Source organism: Colias eurytheme, chromosome 9 (assembly GCF_061535395.1).
Source record: "Colias eurytheme isolate Ceu_HAF_F1 chromosome 9, ilColEury1 Martin Lab GWU primary, whole genome shotgun sequence".
NCBI classification, from domain to species: Eukaryota; Metazoa; Arthropoda; class Insecta; order Lepidoptera; family Pieridae; genus Colias; species Colias eurytheme.
In genome coordinates this window covers 11,556,823-11,576,723 of record NC_142988.1, presented here as the reverse complement: position 1 = coordinate 11,576,723, position 19,901 = coordinate 11,556,823, and the positions used below count along the sequence as shown (strand labels likewise).

General features: G+C 33.9%; 3 protein-coding genes across 3 annotated transcripts in view; all 3 read right to left on the bottom strand.

The window, feature by feature from the left end:
* The window catches only part of osp (myosin phosphatase Rho interacting protein outspread), a 236,164-nt gene that overhangs the window by 72,269 nt on the left and 143,994 nt on the right, over positions 1–19,901 (bottom strand). The window lies entirely within an intron of this gene.
* On the bottom strand, positions 10,416–12,109 carry LOC149906148 (uncharacterized). Its single transcript, XM_090105200.1, has one exon. It carries the CDS (start codon positions 12,107–12,109, stop codon positions 10,466–10,468), a length of 1,644 nt encoding a protein of 547 aa, XP_089961326.1. The 3' UTR covers positions 10,416–10,465.
* Positions 12,538–14,521, bottom strand: LOC149906147 (uncharacterized). The gene has a single exon (XM_090105968.1). The coding sequence runs from the start codon at positions 14,286–14,288 to the stop codon at positions 12,582–12,584; it is 1,707 nt and encodes a 568-aa protein (XP_089962094.1). The 5' UTR covers positions 14,289–14,521; the 3' UTR covers positions 12,538–12,581.

The following is a 19,901-nucleotide window of genomic DNA, read 5'->3' as shown; positions in this document are numbered from 1 at the left end:
CCTTTTTGCCGCGGATCCCTAAAACAAAAAAGGTAAACAAGGAACTTGATCCGTCACTTGTTCTAACCGCATACGCGATGAGCCCGAGGGGAAAAATCCTTTAATGTGCGGACACACTTGCGCGGGCGCGGCGCGCGGTAACCGTATACGTAAGTATTATGTTTTGACTTGGTATTTTATGATACGTTTGTTGTGTTTTGATTACGAATAATATAAAAATGAAACCTGTTTCGCGATGTCACGGCATCACGTGTGAACGGCTGAACCGATTTCGATCATTCTTTTTTTATTATATTCCTTGAAGTACGAGGATGGTTCTTATGTAGAGAAAACGTAAATATATACCTCGAGCGAAGCCGGGGCAGACCGCTAGTTACGAATAAACTTGTATCAAGATGTTGTAAATATAAATAGTGGAATGTTAGTGAACTTAGCAGATCATTTTTAGCAGATCAAAAAAAAATGTGAGTTCTTATCGCGTGCAGTTGAGTTCTACAGTTCCTGATACTTTTTAGAAATAGTTCTGGCGTTTTTACCTTAAAAAACGACATTTGAAAAAATGATCTGCCAACTTCCCGTAGCAGAACATTTTTAGCAGATCAGAAAAAAAATGTGAGTTCTTATCGCGTGCAGTTGAGTTCTACAGTTCCTGATACTTTTTAGAAATAGTTCTGGCGTTTTTACCTTAACAAACGACATTTGAAAAAACCCGACCTGGACCCGGCTTAACGTGATGCTAAGACGTAATGCTACGACGTGATGCTACGACGTGATGCTACGGCGTGATGCTACGGCGTAATGCTACGACGTGATGCTACGGCGTGATGCTACGCTGTGATGCTACGGCGTGATGCTACGGTGTGATGCTACGATGTGATGCTACGGCGTGATGCTACGGCATGATGCTACGGCGTGATGCTACGGCATGATGCTACGGCGTGATGCTACGGCGTGATGTTACGGCGTAATGCTACGGCGTGATGCTTCGGCATGATGCTACGGCATGATGCTACAGCATGATGCTACGGCATGATGCTACAGCATGATGCTACGGCATGAAGCTACGGCATGATGCTACGGCATGATACTACGGCGTGATGCTACGGCGTGATGCTACGGCGTGATGCTACGGCATGATGCTACGGCATGCTGCTACGGCATGGTGCTACGGCGTGATGAAATATGACATAAATAAATTTTCTAGTGTTTCATTTTACGCGAGTATTTCTAAAAAGTATCAGGAACTGTAGAACTCAACTGCACGCGATAAGAACTCACATTTTTTTATGATCTGCTAAAAATGATCTGCTAAGTTCACTAACATAATAGTGGACACGTTGTATCCATATGTAATTGAACCGATATGAAATGAATATATTAGAAATTCACGAAACGATATTGGTAAAGATTGAGACGTAGATTGACCCCCGATTTAAACATGTTTAAAGTCAAATTTAGATATATGTATTGTACGTATTGCCTCTTACATTCTATCTTCTATTAAATTAAATTCTTCTATTAAAAACCTGGAATTCGAAAGCTCGCCGCTAATTCATTTAAATTTTTAATCGAGCGTGCACGTAATTGTGTTCATACCTTTAGAGCTCATTCAACCGCATCGAGAAGATTAAAGCACCTGCCTTATGCATCAGGCTCCTCTTTAAGGATAGTATTAAGGTATAATATATCCGATACTGTTATATCATTTGCGATACGAAGGGATTTTTATCTCAAATTCAGTGTTTTATTTTTTATTGCAGAGCACGTGAAGCATTGGAGATAGAAGCATCCGCTAGGACCATGAAATAGTAATGTATAGGTATAATAGAAGAGAATAATATGAAGGTGTGTATTGTTTAAGGTTTTAAGGCCATTGCATGACGAGTTTCTTATGGAAACATGATTTTTATAAACATTAAAAAGCCAATTTCAGTTCAATTATTAGCAACACTTCAATTATTCGCCTTGCATCCTTACACTTTTCTTAAATTTAAATTCAAAATAAAGGAAAAAGTAAGTGTGCGAAATTACACCAAACGCGCCAAATTAAATGTTTCAGCAAACCCTTGTATAATTGAAAATTAGCATTAAAATGAAGAATAAAACACGAAGCGTACAATTACGAACGAATCGAAAGTTAGTTATGGACGATAATGCCGCCAATTTTCCCGCGCGAAATAATATGCAAATTTATAAATACTATACGTTTTTGATGCATGAAACTGTTTGCTTTTGTACTTTTTATAAAACGTATCGTGTTACGGATGCATTAAAGAATTTGATATATTTATCTTTTACGGGTATCACGAAACTACAAGAATTAATATATTGTTGTTTGCAAATATAATTAATTTCATTGAGTGAGAATTGAGAATTGACAATATGTTATAAACTTTTTCATACATTAAAATCAAACGCAATTATTTGTCAAAACTGAACATAATTATCGCAAATAGAACCTTAATTTTTCAGACAAATAATAAATTGCCGGGAAAAATAATAATTATGTTGTTTCATAATGAACTGTCAAACAGATGTATAGCCGCCAAATAGCCGCCAATAAATACAGATTATATAAACATTGAATTGTTTTGACAGCTAGATACATTACAATTTTCGTTTACGTCTTAATTGCGCGTGATGTATGTTTATCTTTTTAAGGTTATGTCGGAACAATGGCGCGAATGAATTAGCGATTATGAAAAATGATGTCATTTATTATTGCCTATAATTATTATTGCCGTGTCTGTGAGCTTCATTACGATTTGTTTTTGATTTTTGATAAAGAGTTTAATAGAAAAGATTGTTCGATAAATAGTTAGTGCTATTGAAGTAGTGTACGGATTTTTATCGTTAAAGTATTAACATGACGTGTTTCAATACATAAAATGAGTAAATACATTTCTTTGTACTCTATGAGAAATGGAAGAAGAGAAGTAATTCCAATTGACGCATCTGTAAAATAATCTTTGGTCGCTTATAATTCATATCGTCGATTACGAGGAAGGATCACAACAGAGCGGGCCGTGTCGAATCCAACCAGAGTCGGTTACCATTAAGGGGATTAGCTGTCCCTCCCGTAGGAGACAATTAACTGAGGAATGTTGGAGGCATTAAATTTGATTGGACTGTCTGTGATAAGACCTGATCTCTAAGCTTTGTAACTATCTATGATTCTATGATTATGTGGTTGAAAAAATCAGGGGTTGTAAAGGTTACTTGAAAATTAATGGCGGAAATTGATCTGCTAAAACCAGAAATATTTTGGAAGTACTTTTAATATTTAATCTAGTTTTATTACTTGTTGAATGTTATTCTTGAAATTTAATTATGTTTTTTAAGAACCGGTGAATAGTCCAGAAACTTTAATGTCGGACAGATGCATTTATTAAAAAAACATATGGAAACTACAGAAATATTTTACTTGAAGAAAGTTTAAAACACTGTGATAAGCATAACGCGTTGAAAGATAAAATATTATTATAAAGCATAGCTTGAAGTTATTATATTCTGTTTGTTAGCCCAGTACGGCAAATACGTCAGTCACCAACCAACCAAGAAAAAGTTTGCACTCTACCACTATTCAGCGTAATTTAAATTAACACGACCGCGACGTACCCAGTAGTAGTTCCTAACAAAACAATCCAACTCTAAATAAACTCATATTCAAATATTGATTAATTTAGCAAGACAGCCGTGAACTCCACACGAGAGATCGTATCGTACCGACGATATCGTGAGCGACCTTCGGCGCGCGTGGGAAAGTGCTTGTAAATTATTTCATCTAGGCTCGTATCTTACTGTGGGATGTGGTTTCACTTGTTGAGTGTAATGAGGATTGCGATTTTTAGGTGTGCCTAGGTAGTGTGAAAACTGAAAAGTCAATCATTTTCATGGTTAGAATAGGTCTGGGCCCTGGAATAGTAAAGCTATCATTTCTTGACTTTTCTCGCAAAACTGATGATATATCATTTTTTTTTAGGTTAAGTGATTTGACTGTACGTCTTTGCGCTTAGAATATAAATATATATATATATATATATATATATATATATATATATATATATATATATATATTATAATATATATTATAATATATAAAAATATAGAGAAATTTATATATATATATATATATATATAAATTTCTCTTGAACGAACTTGACGTATGAATATAATATATCATGCCTGAAAAACAAACATATTACTCAGAAATGACATCGTCTACATTTTCGTAAGCCGGACATCTGCTGAAAATTTTTATAAGAAAATTACATCCCAACTCAATACAACATTACCAATATTTCCTATAAGTAATATTTATTACAAGCACGTTGATCCGATCGGCTAATTATAGCGTCCGATACGACAGGTGTCACGCCAAATGTCGCGGCGCGTGCGCATTTTTTCACAAGATAACTGTATACTTTTTCATACAGTCCTTATTCGAATTTTATAGGTCAGTTCTGTTTACTATAGTTGTAGCCTTGCATCAATAAATGCAATGCATTTTATGCCTGCTGACAATTGAGATATGTAGTTGTAGAATGATGAATGGCTATAAATAGCATGATGATGAAATATAAATGTTGAAAAGACAGTCAATGTTGCAGTACCTACTAAGTTTCTGAAAAATTTTCTGTCGACTGATCGAGTATGGCGCGAAAAGAAATGACAAAGGAAATGTAAGGAAATGAAAAAGTATTAAAACGATTTCAATAAAATATAAGATGCTTTTAATTCATAGATAGATATTATTTATATACGCGTTTTACCAAATCATGGCCCATTAATTATTAAATCGTCTCCTTAATAAAGGACGTTTATAATTTTATGGGAATATGTGTGGGAATATGCGTTTATTATTTTTAATGTTTCTTAGATTCAATTTCCTATAAATAAAAGGACCATAAAGGGTTCTGTCTATAAAAACTCATTTGTTTATTACAGAAGGATTCGTTGTAAGTATATTTTGATTGTATTTTTTGTCATCGTAATTTCCATAGTTGGTGATAAATTAGAATGTTGAGTACCCCGTGGGATACGACGCGACGGGACTCGTTGGAACGATTGTGTAGGGTGACCACTTTATAATTGTTTTATGGGATAGTAGTTGGTCATGTTTAAATTAAGTACACAATTAGATCGTTTAATAATAGATAAAACAGAATTTTAGTAGTCATAATATCGTTAGGTAGAGGTAAAAATATAACAATAAATTATAATACATCAAATTGACTACAATCAATTTGTTTAATTAAATTAAATTAAAAAATCATACTGTTCTTTCGACAGTTCCTTTTAAGTATCCAGTAAACACCAAACAAGTAACTCGTATGAAAATATATGAATAAAAAACATAGTCCCATAGATCCCTAACCCACAGTCACCCTACTCCAGGATTAGATCGCCGGTGCCTTTGTGCGGTGCTCACGCGCTTCCTAATAGTGAAAATAATCAGCGCTGTAATGGAATACTGAGCTGGTGCAGGCCACTGAGATAAGTTCACTGCACTATTTTGATAGGTAATTTAACGGGTTTAAAGCTGTTTAAATTTATTAGGTAATTAAAGGTAGAACGATGAGGTTTATCGTGATGGGTGAAACAGTATTTTGTGAAAAGTGGGATAAAAATAATATTATTGTTGTTTTGTGAAAAGTGGGATTAAATTTGAGTCAAAATATTGACACTGATAAAATATTAAGTAATAAAACATTCAGTTAATGAAGATTATAACATTATTAAAATAGCTTCCTAATAACATTTAATCGAAACGAATTACTAGAATTAAATTCAATTTGCCGCCACATCTTGGGTCGATTTCTTTAATCTTACGGCTGACATAAAAACAATATGTTACGGTAATATGCGGTAAGAATTAATAAAGCATTTGTATGTAATTGCCTGTTTCATGTTCGCATCTGACAAGTGTGTAGAACGGGGGATTTATTGCTAATTTATGTGAATATAAAACGTTTAATAACTGATACAGGATATGTACAGGCTGCTTTAACCGACGTTGTCGAAATAAGGAAGGCTCCAAATTTTTTTGTTTTCTAAAAATTTTCAGAACTGAATAAAAATCAATTGTCACATCCAAAATGTATATTATAAGCAACCAATAATAACTAAAATGCAAATTTCAGTCTTCTAGTATTCTGAGGATCAAAAATACACACCCAATACTTACTCATAAATTCAATTAACAACCAAAATTAAGTGATACACATCTAGGTATAAAAAAACCGGTTAACGATAAATAATACGAATTTGGAGGTACACAGGAACGAAACAGAAAGCGATCAAGCGCAATAAATCAGTAGCGAAGTTAATGCTTAAACTATATTCAATTCAATTTCTTATCCGATCGACTGTCCCCTCCCAAAATTGGTGGTCCATTCGCCCCTCAGGCTGGTCATGAATTAAGCACGTGGTCGTTTTTATTCAGCAAGAATGTAATTATAATAAATTGCCCTTAAACACTTTTTGGAGACTAGTTTCATTTTTATTTAGGCGTGGATTGAACTCGTTATTTTCTTGAAATGGATCTGATTTTTTCTATATAATCTACGAAATTTAAATCGGTTAAAGTTATTGTAAATTGCTTATATTATTTATAGATAATGAACACGAGATGATTATAAATGAAATAGCTACAATCAAGCTACAATGCTAAGAATCTTTGATTAAACTGCGTTTACGTGTAATATTGATGACATCTGTGACAAATATGTATTTATTATACATATATGTTTTACTAGCTGTTCCGCGCGGTTTCACCCGCATTGCTTCGCTCCTTTTAGTCTTAGCCTGATGATATATAGCATATAGCCTTCCTCGATAAATGGGCTATCTAACACCGAAAGAAGTTTTCAAATCGGACTAGTAGTTCCTGAAATTAGCGCGTTCAAACAAACAAACAAAGAAACTCTTCAGCTTTATAATATTGGTATAGATCACAGACATAGATAGACTACGCAAGTACCGCGATCTGTATGAAAACCAAGCGTGTCATATTTTTTGTACTGACCTTGACGCGTTATGACGTCACGAGCGCTTTTTAGTGATGGTAATTTCATTTTACGCTTAATCGATTAGGACGCCACTCGCGCGGCGATTCTAGTATCGTCCTATCCCATCGAAGTAAATCGAAAGAAATCAGATCAAACTAGATCTATGTCTAGGTAGTCAAATAAATGAATCGTAATCGATTACTAAATCGATTCAAGACAGAAAAATGATAATCACCATAGACAGAGGAATGATAAAATATAAAGTTATAAACCTTTTAATATTCTAACAAGTAAACTAATGTGTTTTAGCTTTTTCTTACATATGCCCATTGTGTTACCATGTACTACGTACTAGAGAGGCCATCGAAAGAAAGTAATGAAACTGTCAATCAATCAATCTTTATGTCCCGTTGCATCGATCCATTTTTCTTTTATGTTCGGGTTACTTGGAAAACTGAAAAAACAGACATAGTCTAAGCAATAAGGAGTTTTCTTAAAAAACTCCCAAGATGACACTTTAACTAATGGCGTCCATGTCATAATATTTATTTTTAGTACCTTTGTATTAAAATACTTAAAAGTTCTAGGTCAAGTCGTATTAAATGACAAAAAAAATCTATGCCTTTTTTTCTGAAAAATTGCTCCTTCAAATTATCATTTTTCTGTTCGATTATAAAATCGATTAGAATCGAGAACTGTTGCATCAAATGAACATCACTAACCACAAAATTGGACAGAAAAATGAGAACAGAAAAATGAGAAGAAGCTATTCATTACTTGTTATCATACGACGCGATCTTTACCGTGCCAAGTAAAAGCCGCAATGTATTCCGAATCATTCCGTATGGTTTGGTATCCATGTTTGTCACGATCGTTTTCCACAGATATTCTTTATTTGATTTTAAAATAAATAGTGCATATTCTGATTAGAAAATTACTTACCGGTGGAAGGAAACATCTCCGATAACTCGGCCACTCACAGCTGTGGAGTTTCTACAGTTTATAACGGCGCAATTCGGCATTTTACTTTATTCAGCTTCACGTCTTTCCTTGGCGAACTGCAAGCGCGGACTGAGTGTAGGCCAGCGTCAAGTAAGGTTCATAAACTTAGTTTGGACACGGGAAGTACATACACTCGCTTAGTCTATCTTGATACATGTCTGTGGTATAGATTTATTCATTGATATGCATTTTAAAAAATAAATAGAACTTTAAACTAATATTTGCATACCAAATCGTCTGTACTATTCAAATTATGATGTCCTCGAAATTTTAGGTAATTTTGTAAACATGAATAATATTTACTGATTCCTTAAGTGTATCCCATGTATAATTAAAATGGCGGACTTCAGCGTACGTAACCGTAAACAAAGAGAAAAGTAACGTCCATAAAAGTAAAAGTTCATATGTAATGCGAAATAAGACCTGCCCCGAATTCCTAATCAGCGTGGGGGACTGCGCGTGCGCAACCACTTACTTTCTATTGACAAAATATTTAAATACACGTATTTTTGTTTGTTCATTTGCGAGGGACGGTGATTGCTTATGCTGATTTTTTACCTCAATATAGAAGTGTGTAAATATTAAGAGATAAGAGATGTACCAGCCCCTTGATGAACGCAGAAAATTAACTGAACTGATGTAAGTTCCGTTTATTTTTACTTCGTCCAGTCGTAGTTCTGTAAAAATAAATGCTAAAAACAACCCTGAAATTTTATGTTACTCTTCGTCTGGATTGGTTAGATAAATATGGCCTTACTGATTTCTTTAAAATCTCCTGAGCATACCTGAAACAGAAAACAATTTATATAAATAAATAATAAATAAATAAATAACGCTGCACGCTTACAACTTACACAGTATCCACAATTTCTACCAAACTGGGAGATTATTCAAATATGATTAGTGGAAAGTGGCTAATACTCTCTAAATAACATGGGATAAGAATGTTAGGTTTGGGTATTATCTACGTGGACAGTAATAAATAATAAATGGAAGCGTCGCGTGATGCACGCTACTGTGCGCAAGCGCATCTCTGTACCGCGCTGCTGGGCAGCCTAATCGGGGCAAATCGGTTTACTCTGTATGCTGTTAGATTTATTAATGTTTAGCAGATGTATGTGATTAGTATTATAGGTGTAAGGGCTATACTGCCGTTGTTTCTTGGATTTCGTTTCATATTTTTTACATTTTTCTGAATGGTAAAAATTCAATAAAACCGTCAAATCAACAACTCTCAACCTAGTTTGTGGAATTACCTACGCATTAAATATATGTATAGGCAACATATGGAAAATAATTGTAAATATAAAGAAAGATCTGTTACAAATACATGAATTATGTTTTATTGATCAGTTTTGCGGATCTCCTTCAAACATTGTTTCCTCTCCAGTGACATATTCTCACCATAACAAATCATTTTAGGGTAGCATTTATAATACATAAACTAAAATATATGGTATTAACTATTATAGTAGAGCCATTTTAATAGGCAACATTTGACAGTTCAACAAAATTCAACAACGTAACCTAGTAACGACGACATAGAATAACATGATATTTCGTTTTGTTAGAACTGCACATTTGCTTAACTTTTTTCAATTACGATTACATATTTATAATAATAATGACCGATGCAACTAATTTTAAGATTTGATTTTACTGATAAACCATTCTAAACATAATAAACATTTTCTTATTTAAAGAACTGACGTCGCTACAATTTTGTGTCAATAAACCTTTTTTCTTTATAAATACCAGAGACGTTACTCTAAAAATCGAAATCTGACATCTAGAATCGAATGCATTGGTTACTTGGGAATAAAAATCATCATAAATTATTGACATGTGTTTCAAGTTCGATTGACAATTGTTTCAAGTCCGTATCGATTAATTCGCTTTAATCGATGTTTTTAAGCAGGTTACCACCCTATGAAGATAAAATTGATAGACGTCAAATGTTGCCTATTAAATTGGCTCAACTATATATATATATGTATGGATATGGTCCAATTGATATTTTCCTGGTAAATCCAACAATTACTATAGCATGAACATCCTTTCATAGTAGGTTAGAAACTGGCTAATTTGAACAACGAGAACTTGAATATTCTAAAGGAGATATTCAAAGAGACTGCATGTCAGACGCAAGGCTAGCAATTAACATGTAAATGCAAGTGCTGAGCCTAGCACGTCAAAGGTTTTCCATGAGTCATTATGCATGCCGTGACGGCCTACAATGGGCACAGATCACGCATCCCGCTTTGTCTTCATAATGTATACCTAAAACATGTACATTAAGCAAATAATACAACACTCAGAATTAAATGTATATTAAAAACTATAGTTAAACAATTAACAATAAATCCGTAATCCATAAGTTAAAAGAATAATAGTTTACAAATATATTAATCTAAAATTATAAAAATTATAACTAAATTCTTAAAAATAAGTAGCTATTTCTTTTTCTTGTCCGTCTTAATAGGAGGAGCCTCAGGTTCGGGTTCGGGGGGAGGAGTAGGGGGCAACTTTCTATCAGGCCATTTACGACTTAAATAATCGACTAAATCTTTCAAATTAATTGTTTTAGACTTATCTAATATTTCACCCAGGAAAACAGTATTTAATCCCTCTAACAAATCTTCGTCTAATGGGGCTCCCATAGATTTTATAGTTTTAGCAAACTGCTTTGTATCCATCGACGGACCATTTATTTTATGTATCGTAAGAATTAGTAAGGCGATATCTTTACGCTTCTTCTTACATAGAGCTTCAGCTCTATCAAGCAAAATTTCACGCATGTCCTTAATTTTGGGGACAAACTTAGGTATCACGCCACCATAGGTAATAACAGAATTTTTACGATAGTTTAACGACATTATATCGTTTAGTAAATCAATAAAGTCTGGTTTTACAAGAACATTGTCTAGCAGAATATTCCGTACCTTAATCTTGCGGTCCAATAAGTACGCGATTAATACCTTGGCGTCGTTCGGTGTTAATGGATTAAATGATAAATCTAACGTTGTAAGACCTACAGCCTTTTTCAATCCTTTACCGATACGCTTCACTGCGTTAGATTTATTATTACTTAAGTAGATATTACGTAGTTTAGGACACTTCATCAGAATATCAATGCCCATTCCGACACGTTGTCCACTTAAGGAATTCCATGATAAATTTATCTCTTGAAATCCTTTGTTTTCACTTAATTTTCTACACAGAGTATAAATAATATTGCCTGAGATAATACTGTTCCACGATAAGTTTAGATGTGTTAGTTTATTGTGAGTTTGAAAAGCTTCGCTCAAATGAAATACGGACTTAGCGGTCAACTCATTGTAGCTTAAATTTAGTTCAGTTATATCTGATCCAAAGAAAATAGCTTTCGCTAAGAATTGTACACCAAGGTCCCCGAGTTTATTTCGACAGAGATTCAGTCTACGAAGGGCTCTATTTAAATGTAGATTTGCAAATAAACGTTTAGCGCCCTCTGGTCCAATTCGGCACCCATAAAGATTTAATTCCTCCAAATTAATGTTTTCTATGAGCATTTCACCCAGATGAAAGCAACCATCTTCTGAGATCCAGTTATCAGTTAAATCTAAGACAGTTACGAATTTATTGTATTTTAAAGAAAGCGCGATCGCACGAAATGCCATAGGGTTAATTCCATAATATTTTAGATCTATTTTATCTGTCAGTAATTCTCGATAAAAAGCTCGGATAGGACATAAGTTACTTTCCTTGCACAAAGCTAAATAGAGCTCTTGACCATCGTCGGGGTATATAACTTTTGGTTCTGGTTTGAGAAGTGCTTCTTTTATACCAGGATCTGTTACTCCAGGATAATTAAAATAAGGATGACGGAGTACTGAACTAGCAGATAACGGAACATACTTCGTGCATATTTCACCACTGCCCGGACTATACAATCCTTCCTCATACCGCAGCTTTTTAATGTTTTCTTCTGGGGATTCGAAAAGGAGGGAGGACCATTCGGACATAGGTGGCTCATCGGAAGAATTATTGTCTTCATGTTTGAAAATTACTTTTACCACGGGTACCTTTTCCGTAGATTCATTGGAATTGCTTGACATTTTTTTATATTTGTATGTAGTAATCTAAAACTTGTAAAAATATTAAAAATTATTATTTTATGTAAATTGACATTAAATGCATTCTGACTGAGAAAATTCTTTCAAAATTGCCAAGGTAGGTATTTGTCAAATTTACCTATTTTATTTTCTATTTTTCGGCTAAGCAGCTCTAAATTCTCTAAGAAGTATTACTAAATAAAGTTTCTTATATAGAAAGGAATACTAAGCATAGATCGAACATAATAATTGTAGCAGTGTTCATTCCCACTACAATAGCTTGTAAAAAAATAAAACAAAAATAACCGAATTTAAGCAAAATATATTTCAATAGAATAATAAAAATAAAATTAAAATAATATAGCTACAAATGATTATATTAAACTACAATAAAATATAAATAAATCTAAAATCAAAATTTTACATCTTCATAAAAAATTAATAAAATAATATAAACAATATCGCTTGATGGAAACTATTTAAAACCAGTATTCTTGTTTTTCTTTTGTGTTTTGGTTGGTTCATTTTTTGTTTCTTCTATTGGCTGAGTTTCTTCTTCTGGTTGCACCTCAGGTTCTGGTGGAGGTGTAGGAGGTAATTCTCTATCTGGCCATTTTCTCTTGACGAAATCGACGAGGCTTGCTAGATCTACAGTTTTTGTCTTTGCCGTTTTCGGTCCCGGAAAAGTTGAAGCGATTTCATTGACAAGATCATCATCCAATGGCGCGCCAGTTGCTGCAACTGCATCGACAAATTCTTTGGTCGGCATTATTTCTCCATTGTCTTTCAAAATCTGCATCGCCATTAGTGCAACGTCAACTTTGTGTTTTTTACCCTTCTTAGTTAAAAACTCGGCGCGATTGAGAACCAGGTCTCTCATGTCTGGACCGGCTATATCATAAGCTCCAAGGACACCGCCATGCACAATAACAGCATTTTTCTTTGTTTTCAATGATTTAATTTGATTTAAGACCTTCAAAAAGGTTATATTAACGGAAACATTTTCCATGATAAGATTTTGTATTTTAACTGCATTGGATTTCATTTTATTTAGTACCTTAAGAGCATCTTCCGGTGTCATAGGATTATTGGATAAATTGAGGGTCACCATCTTTTTTGCTTTACCGAGACTTCCTATTAAAGTTTCAACTGCTTCACCAACCAGTCTATTGTAACTGAGATCTAAGACTCGTAAATTAGGAGCTCTCGTCACTGCTTTTATAGCGGTTACAGTACGGACACCGGATAGAGCGTCCCATGAGAGATGAAGTTCTTGCAATGCTTTATTTTCAGCCAATTGATTCAGTAAATTCACAATTCCATTTTGTGGTGCACTTAAATTATTCCTTGAAATATCAATATGCGTTAGATTGTTGTGCGTTTCAAAAGCTTCAGCCAATGTATTGAGTGACTTGCCAGTAATATTATTTTTGCTCAAAGAAATTTGTTTCAGATTGATACCACGAAAGACTACTTGGGCAAAATGCTCTATGCCAAGATCACCTAACTCATTTTTGTCCAAGTTTAAAATTCGTAGTTTTTTATTCAACAGTAATCCGGAAAAGAGTTTTGAGGCTCCTGATGCTCCAATCCTGCAGCCAGATAAGTTCAACTCGGTTAAATTAGAATTTGATGTTAACATATCTCCAAGATGGAAGCATGCGTCATCGTTCAGGAAATTATCGGTTAAGTTGAATGTTGTAACATTCTTATTATACTGCAGTGCTAGTGCCATTGGTCTAACTCCATATGGGTTCACGCTATAGTACCTCAAGTCAATTGTATCCGTGACTAACCCTTGATGGAACATTCTGACTGGACATTGATTCATTTCCCTGCAAACAGCCAAGTATAAATCCTGTCCATCTTCAGGATATACAACTCCTGGTTCGGGTTTAAGAAGGGCATCCTTTATTCCAGGATCTAACACAGCTGGATAGTTGTAGTATGGATGGATGATTACTGAACTCTGCGACATACCTATGTACTTTCCACATATTTCTCCACTTCCAGGCTTGTACAAACCTTGCGCATGCAAAACTTTCTTTCGATTTTCTTCTGGCATTTCTATGATCAATGAAGACCACTCGGTCATGGGTGGATCTTCCACGGAGCTTTCCTCAATGGAGCCTTCATATATCACCTCTGTTTGAATCTCTTCCTCGTCTGAACCAGATGACATATTGAATGTTTAAGGTGTATTTAATTAAAGTGGAAATATAAATTATTAAATGGATATATAAATCATCAAAACGACTAAAAATAGTCGAATAAATCTGTAGGAAAACGATGTCAAAAATGACAATGAACAGAAAATATTGCCTAGTGATTGCCTACAAAGTACGTGTCTATGAATTTTCTGAATAGTATTCATGGTGTAAACAAATACAATTTTCCTTAAGATAAGCTCCCAAATGGACTATCTGCATCGCGATTATTAATGCAACGATGTATAACATTTAAAAGAATTATTTAGTAGATTCCAAATCAATTGTAAATCCAAAGCAAGGGTGGGCTTAAAATGTATTTATAAAAGCATTGATAGCTTATAACTGGGATTTAATTACAACAGGGGAGCACGCAATTGTTGGAATTAACATTCTATGATCGTAATTGCTATCGTGTTTGCTCGATGAGTAGTTGCTTTCGCTGTGTAATCTTGAAAATGAGTTATTGCGAGGAAGTACGCTTGGCTGTAATTCAAAGTAATTTATGTTTTTTTTACATTGTGGCTTTATAAGAGGGTATCAATATTGAAGTAGCAAATCGTTTCTTAATACTCTATGTGTAAATGTGGTGTAAATGCACTTGAGTTAATGTCAATGAGTTTGTGTTGATTTAAAAGATACGACATAATTATATAAACATACAGGTAAATCGTTTATGCAATATATTCAATATTGTCCATTTGTTCGAATCTTTTTAAAACTGCCTAGACACAATTTTACAAAATAAGAGATTTAAAAAGTGCAAGTAGGTAATCCATACTAATATTATAAATGCGAAAGTAACTCTGTCTGTCTGTCTGTTACTTAATCACGCCTAAACTACTGAACCAATTTGCATGAAATTTGGTATGGAGATATTTAGATACCCGAGAAAGGACATAGGCTACATTTTATTGCGAAATATGTACCACGGGCGAAGCCGGGGCGGACCACTAGTACGTTATAAAATCTTTATATGCAATCGTAGCGCAAGATTTGAAAATTTACATTATTTTAAAACGCCCTTTACCCTACTTTACAACTACAATACAAATAGATCCCCACATCAAAAAACTTAATTAAAAACAGAAATTAATATTAAATGTAGAACTCGAATGTATCGAAGTGACCTTCAATTTTGCAACCTGTCCGCCGCAGTGGGTCAAGTAAAGCCTAGGGCAAAGAACCTCTTTGTAAAAGCGCTACTCGCTGTCTCATCGCAGACTAGTTTTGTATAGAGACAACTGAATATATTAAATAAGTGTGTTGAAAATTCGGTGTTGAGATTTGTAATTAAGATATATAAGAGTATGTGTAGAGCAAACGTTGCTTCAATGACACGTAAAAAATATGTATCTAATGTAAATGTATGTAATAAATATAATCTTTTATAAACAGTTTTATTATATTCATCTTGTGTCAATTTTTGGATGTGCTTGTATACCTTACATTTATTTATATCTGTCTTAAATTTAGCAAAACTGCGACAAAGAACATACGTTAATAATAAAAAGCATTTAATTCATTTTGTTTATAAAGCGTCCTAAAATTATAACCTCGCTCGCGATACACTTCAATATGTTTTAAATCAAACCCAATAAAACAGTCTACAAAACACATTAATCATCCACAATCAGACAATCTATGACCCTCTGTACATTATTACTCTGTGCTAAAGTCTAGAAATAGCATAGCCGTTTGGGCGGGGCCAGTGAAAGTTGAGAGGATGCGGAACCTCGCGGTTTCTTTGAAAATGTTATCAGCTCATCCATCTTATAATGAAAGGGTTTAATTTAAAGTATAAATAATGGTGTAATTATTTTAAATTTGGTTATGTTATAATGGGAAATTGAGCTTTCTATTAAACGCACTTTTATGTTATGTAATACTAGCGGTCCGCCCCGGCTTCGCCCGTGGTACATGTTTACGTTTTCTCTACATAAGAACCATCCTCGTACTTCAAGGAATATAATAAAAAAAGAATTATCGAAATCGGTTCAGCCGTTCTCGAGTTATGCGCTTACCAACACATTTTGCGATTCATTTTTATATATAAGAAGACTAGTGGTCCGCCCCGGCTTCGCCCGTGGTACATATTTACGTTTTCTCTACATAAAAACCATCCTCGTACTTCAAGGAATATAATAAAAAAAAATTATCTAAATCGGTTCAGCCGTTCTGGAGTTATGCGCTTACCAACACATTTTGCGATTCATTTTTATATATAAGATTAACACAATTATTGAATTATTTGTGTTTGTTATTACGGTTTTGGTTTAAGAAATCGGCTAATGTAAAAATCGTATGATGTCGCGAAAATCCGCTATCTCATATAAAAATCAAAGTTGTAAATAGTAAGTTTGTGGAAATGTCGAAATCCATAAATATTCACTTTTAGCCCGAAATTAACAAAATAATACCAGTGAAATAAAAAAAAATCGCTTCCTAAATATTTCACCTATCTTGATATACCGTGAAGTTCACACAAGCGGCACCGCGTGCGGAAAACTAGTTAATCTACACATTTAACACACCTTTGTTTGCATAGCACTACATTTATGGTAATGTATAGACAATAGACTTAATTGTTCTTATCTCGGCAAATACTAGGTATTATATAACTGAAGGTTAGGTTTTACGAGCAGTTAGCGTTAGTTTAGTATGGACTTGTTTCTTGAAGGTATTCGACATTCCTTCCAAATTTTCTGAATTGTTTGTTCACAAGGCTTTTTCCGCGGTTTCATTCATGTGGGCACACATTACACACAAGATTTTTCGTCTGCTCTTCCATCGATGCGATGGAAAACGTTAACAAACTATAAATATTTTTTTAATAATAATATAGTTTAAGCAATAAGCATATAATTTATTAATAGAAGATACCTAGTTATGATATAACAAATCCGGTCATATAATTAGCATACATGTAATTTAATTATATACGTACAAAAATACAAGAAATTACATTTCGGTCTCAAATCTGTTCCGGTAGGAAGTTCCAGTACAAAATATAACATACATTTTATGTAAATTAGTTTTACATATTGAGTAATAAATTTTTATACACATTATAATGATTTGATCTACTTAATAATTGTACTGGAAAATTATGTATTTATTAGATACATCTAAACTTAAGCAGTATTTTTGTTATGCACTAATATTTATTACAGGAGCAACTAGCTCCGCGCGGTTTCACCCGCGTGGCTCCACTCCTGTTGGCCGTAGCGTGATGATATATATAGCCTATAGCCTTCCTCGATAAATGAGCTATTTAACACCGAAAGAATTTTTCAAATCGGACCAGTAGTTCCCGACATTAGCGCGTTCAAACAAACAAACAAACTCTTCAGCTTTATAATATTAGTATAGATTTTTTTACAGATTTTGAGGATGCTACTAAAATATGAATTTCTGGTGCCTAACAACGTCAAAAGCAAGATGTATGTGATAAATTACAAAATCCATTCATCTGAACAGTAAATTTCTTTCTCCTTTCTCAAATAGAAAAAATCAATAAAATCCCGAAGCAAATCGAACAGGATAACAAAGATCTTAGTTTCTTGGCTTAACCTAAAGAAAAGTAAACCAAAACAGTATAAATCATACCGCACCCATTTGACAAAGAGAAACTATTTTCCCCCAAGATAATCCGTATTTGGTTTTATAATGAGCGCCGCTGGAAAGCGAACCTGATAATGAAACAATGAAAGTGCTTTGCTGTGACTAATTTGTCGGCCAAATCTAGATGACCTATAGGCTATGGTATCGGGAAAGAAATGACACTATGCAAAGCTGTGCAATGACAACTAAGCTCCAAGATATTGCTGGAATTTAAATAAGCCCCGTAATAAATAAGATATAGAAAATGATATCTACTGATTTGACAAAATTGTTATACTTAATTGATAATTATTTCATTAGAATATGAAAAGCTAGTAATAGTGGTAAGCTTGGTTCATCTGACAATTAACTAATGAGTACTGTATATTTTCACTAGCGACCCGCCCCGGCTTCGCACGGGTGCAATGCTGATTCTAAATACACTACAGAAAAACTGTGAACGTTGTATATAAAAACATAGTGGCCCGCTACGGCTTCGCACGGGTATAAAATATATAGCCGGGCGGCCGGCCGGTACCGCAAACGCTACGTCCCGCAATTTTTAAATCTGTAATATCTTCGAAAATATTCACTTAAATCATACGGTGTAAAGGGCCATATAGATCTATATTAAATGGACAATGTATCCATGATATTTAATTGGTTAAGGATTAATGCTGTATTGGTTAAAATCGCTTCGAAAATTAGCCATTATTTGTCGTAAAAAGTAAATGACAAAAAAAAGTTATTGTGGGTTATCCATAAGAGATAGACATATACCATCGCGGACTTTTCTGTAGACCTTTTCAATGTGTATAATACTTAGTACATTATTTTGATAAAACTCGTAGGGTTCAGCCTGCGTTTGCAATGTAAGCGGAAAAAATGTAATTTTTTTACGACATCACATTAGAAACCTCAAAAATAACAATACTTCTCCACTATTTAATGGATGTTATTATACCTATAAACCTTCCTCTTGAATCACTCTATCTATTAAAAAAACCGGATCAAAATCCGTTGCGTAGTTTCAAAGATTTAAGCGTACAAAGGGACATAGGGACATAGGGACAGGGAAAGCGACTTTGTTTTATACTATGTAGTGATGAGGTATCTAAAAAAAGAGCGTGTGTAGTAGTAGCAGACGTGTCAGAAGTGAAACTTCTTTGACAAGATTCAAATATTGTCGACTTATTCTATGACGTGGAGGTATTGCCATGACGCGACCTTGAAATTTTACTCTCAAGGCGCCTAAAGAAGTTTCACTTCAAAAAACCTCAATAAAATTCGACACTATCTCAATCGCTATAAAAGTTTTCAATAAAAATAAACGAAATATTCGGAATGTAACTTGTAATTAGTTCTAACTGCTTAGAACTTGGTCTAGTCACTATTGGATTACGCTAAATTGTCGCCATCTTGAATTTGGTTCGGTATTTTTATTCATGAGCGCCATTCGCTTTGGCTCGAATAATCCATTTACGGTGTTGTTTTTTGTGCGCGTACGCATGAGCTTTGTTAGGGACTGTGTACATTTGTACGGAGTAATTCATGTTTGAATTGTATTTAGAAAAATAGATATTTTATAATTTACAACGTAATTTATACATATTAATGATGAATTGAGAATTCTTTTAAATACGTAAGTACGTTAAAGAAATGGAAGTAGAAAAAATTGAAAAGTTGTACAATTTACAATGAGCATTATGAAATATCCTTCCATTTATCATTATCGTTATAAATAAGAACAATCCAAAAAATCATAATTGTGTATAGGTATGTGAGATAATTGGCTGATTCAGGTGTCTCAATGCTTCAAATGAAGTTAGGTTCACTTTAAAATCTAATAAAAAAATTATACTCAAATTAATCCGATCAGATGTATGTAGTCCCCGCTCGATCCAGGCAATTAGCATTATTGTTTTGCGCTCTAAATCTTTCCGCTCCCGATGAGAATACATCGTGTAAGCACTTAGACGTTTTTA

Excerpts from the sequence above, each read along its gene's own strand:
- LOC149906148 (XM_090105200.1), bottom strand. The coding sequence starts at position 12,109 with ATGTCAAGCAATTCCAATGAATCTACGGAAAAGGTACCCGTGGTAAAA.
- LOC149906147 (XM_090105968.1), bottom strand. The coding sequence starts at position 14,288 with ATGTCATCTGGTTCAGACGAGGAAGAGATTCAAACAGAGGTGATATAT.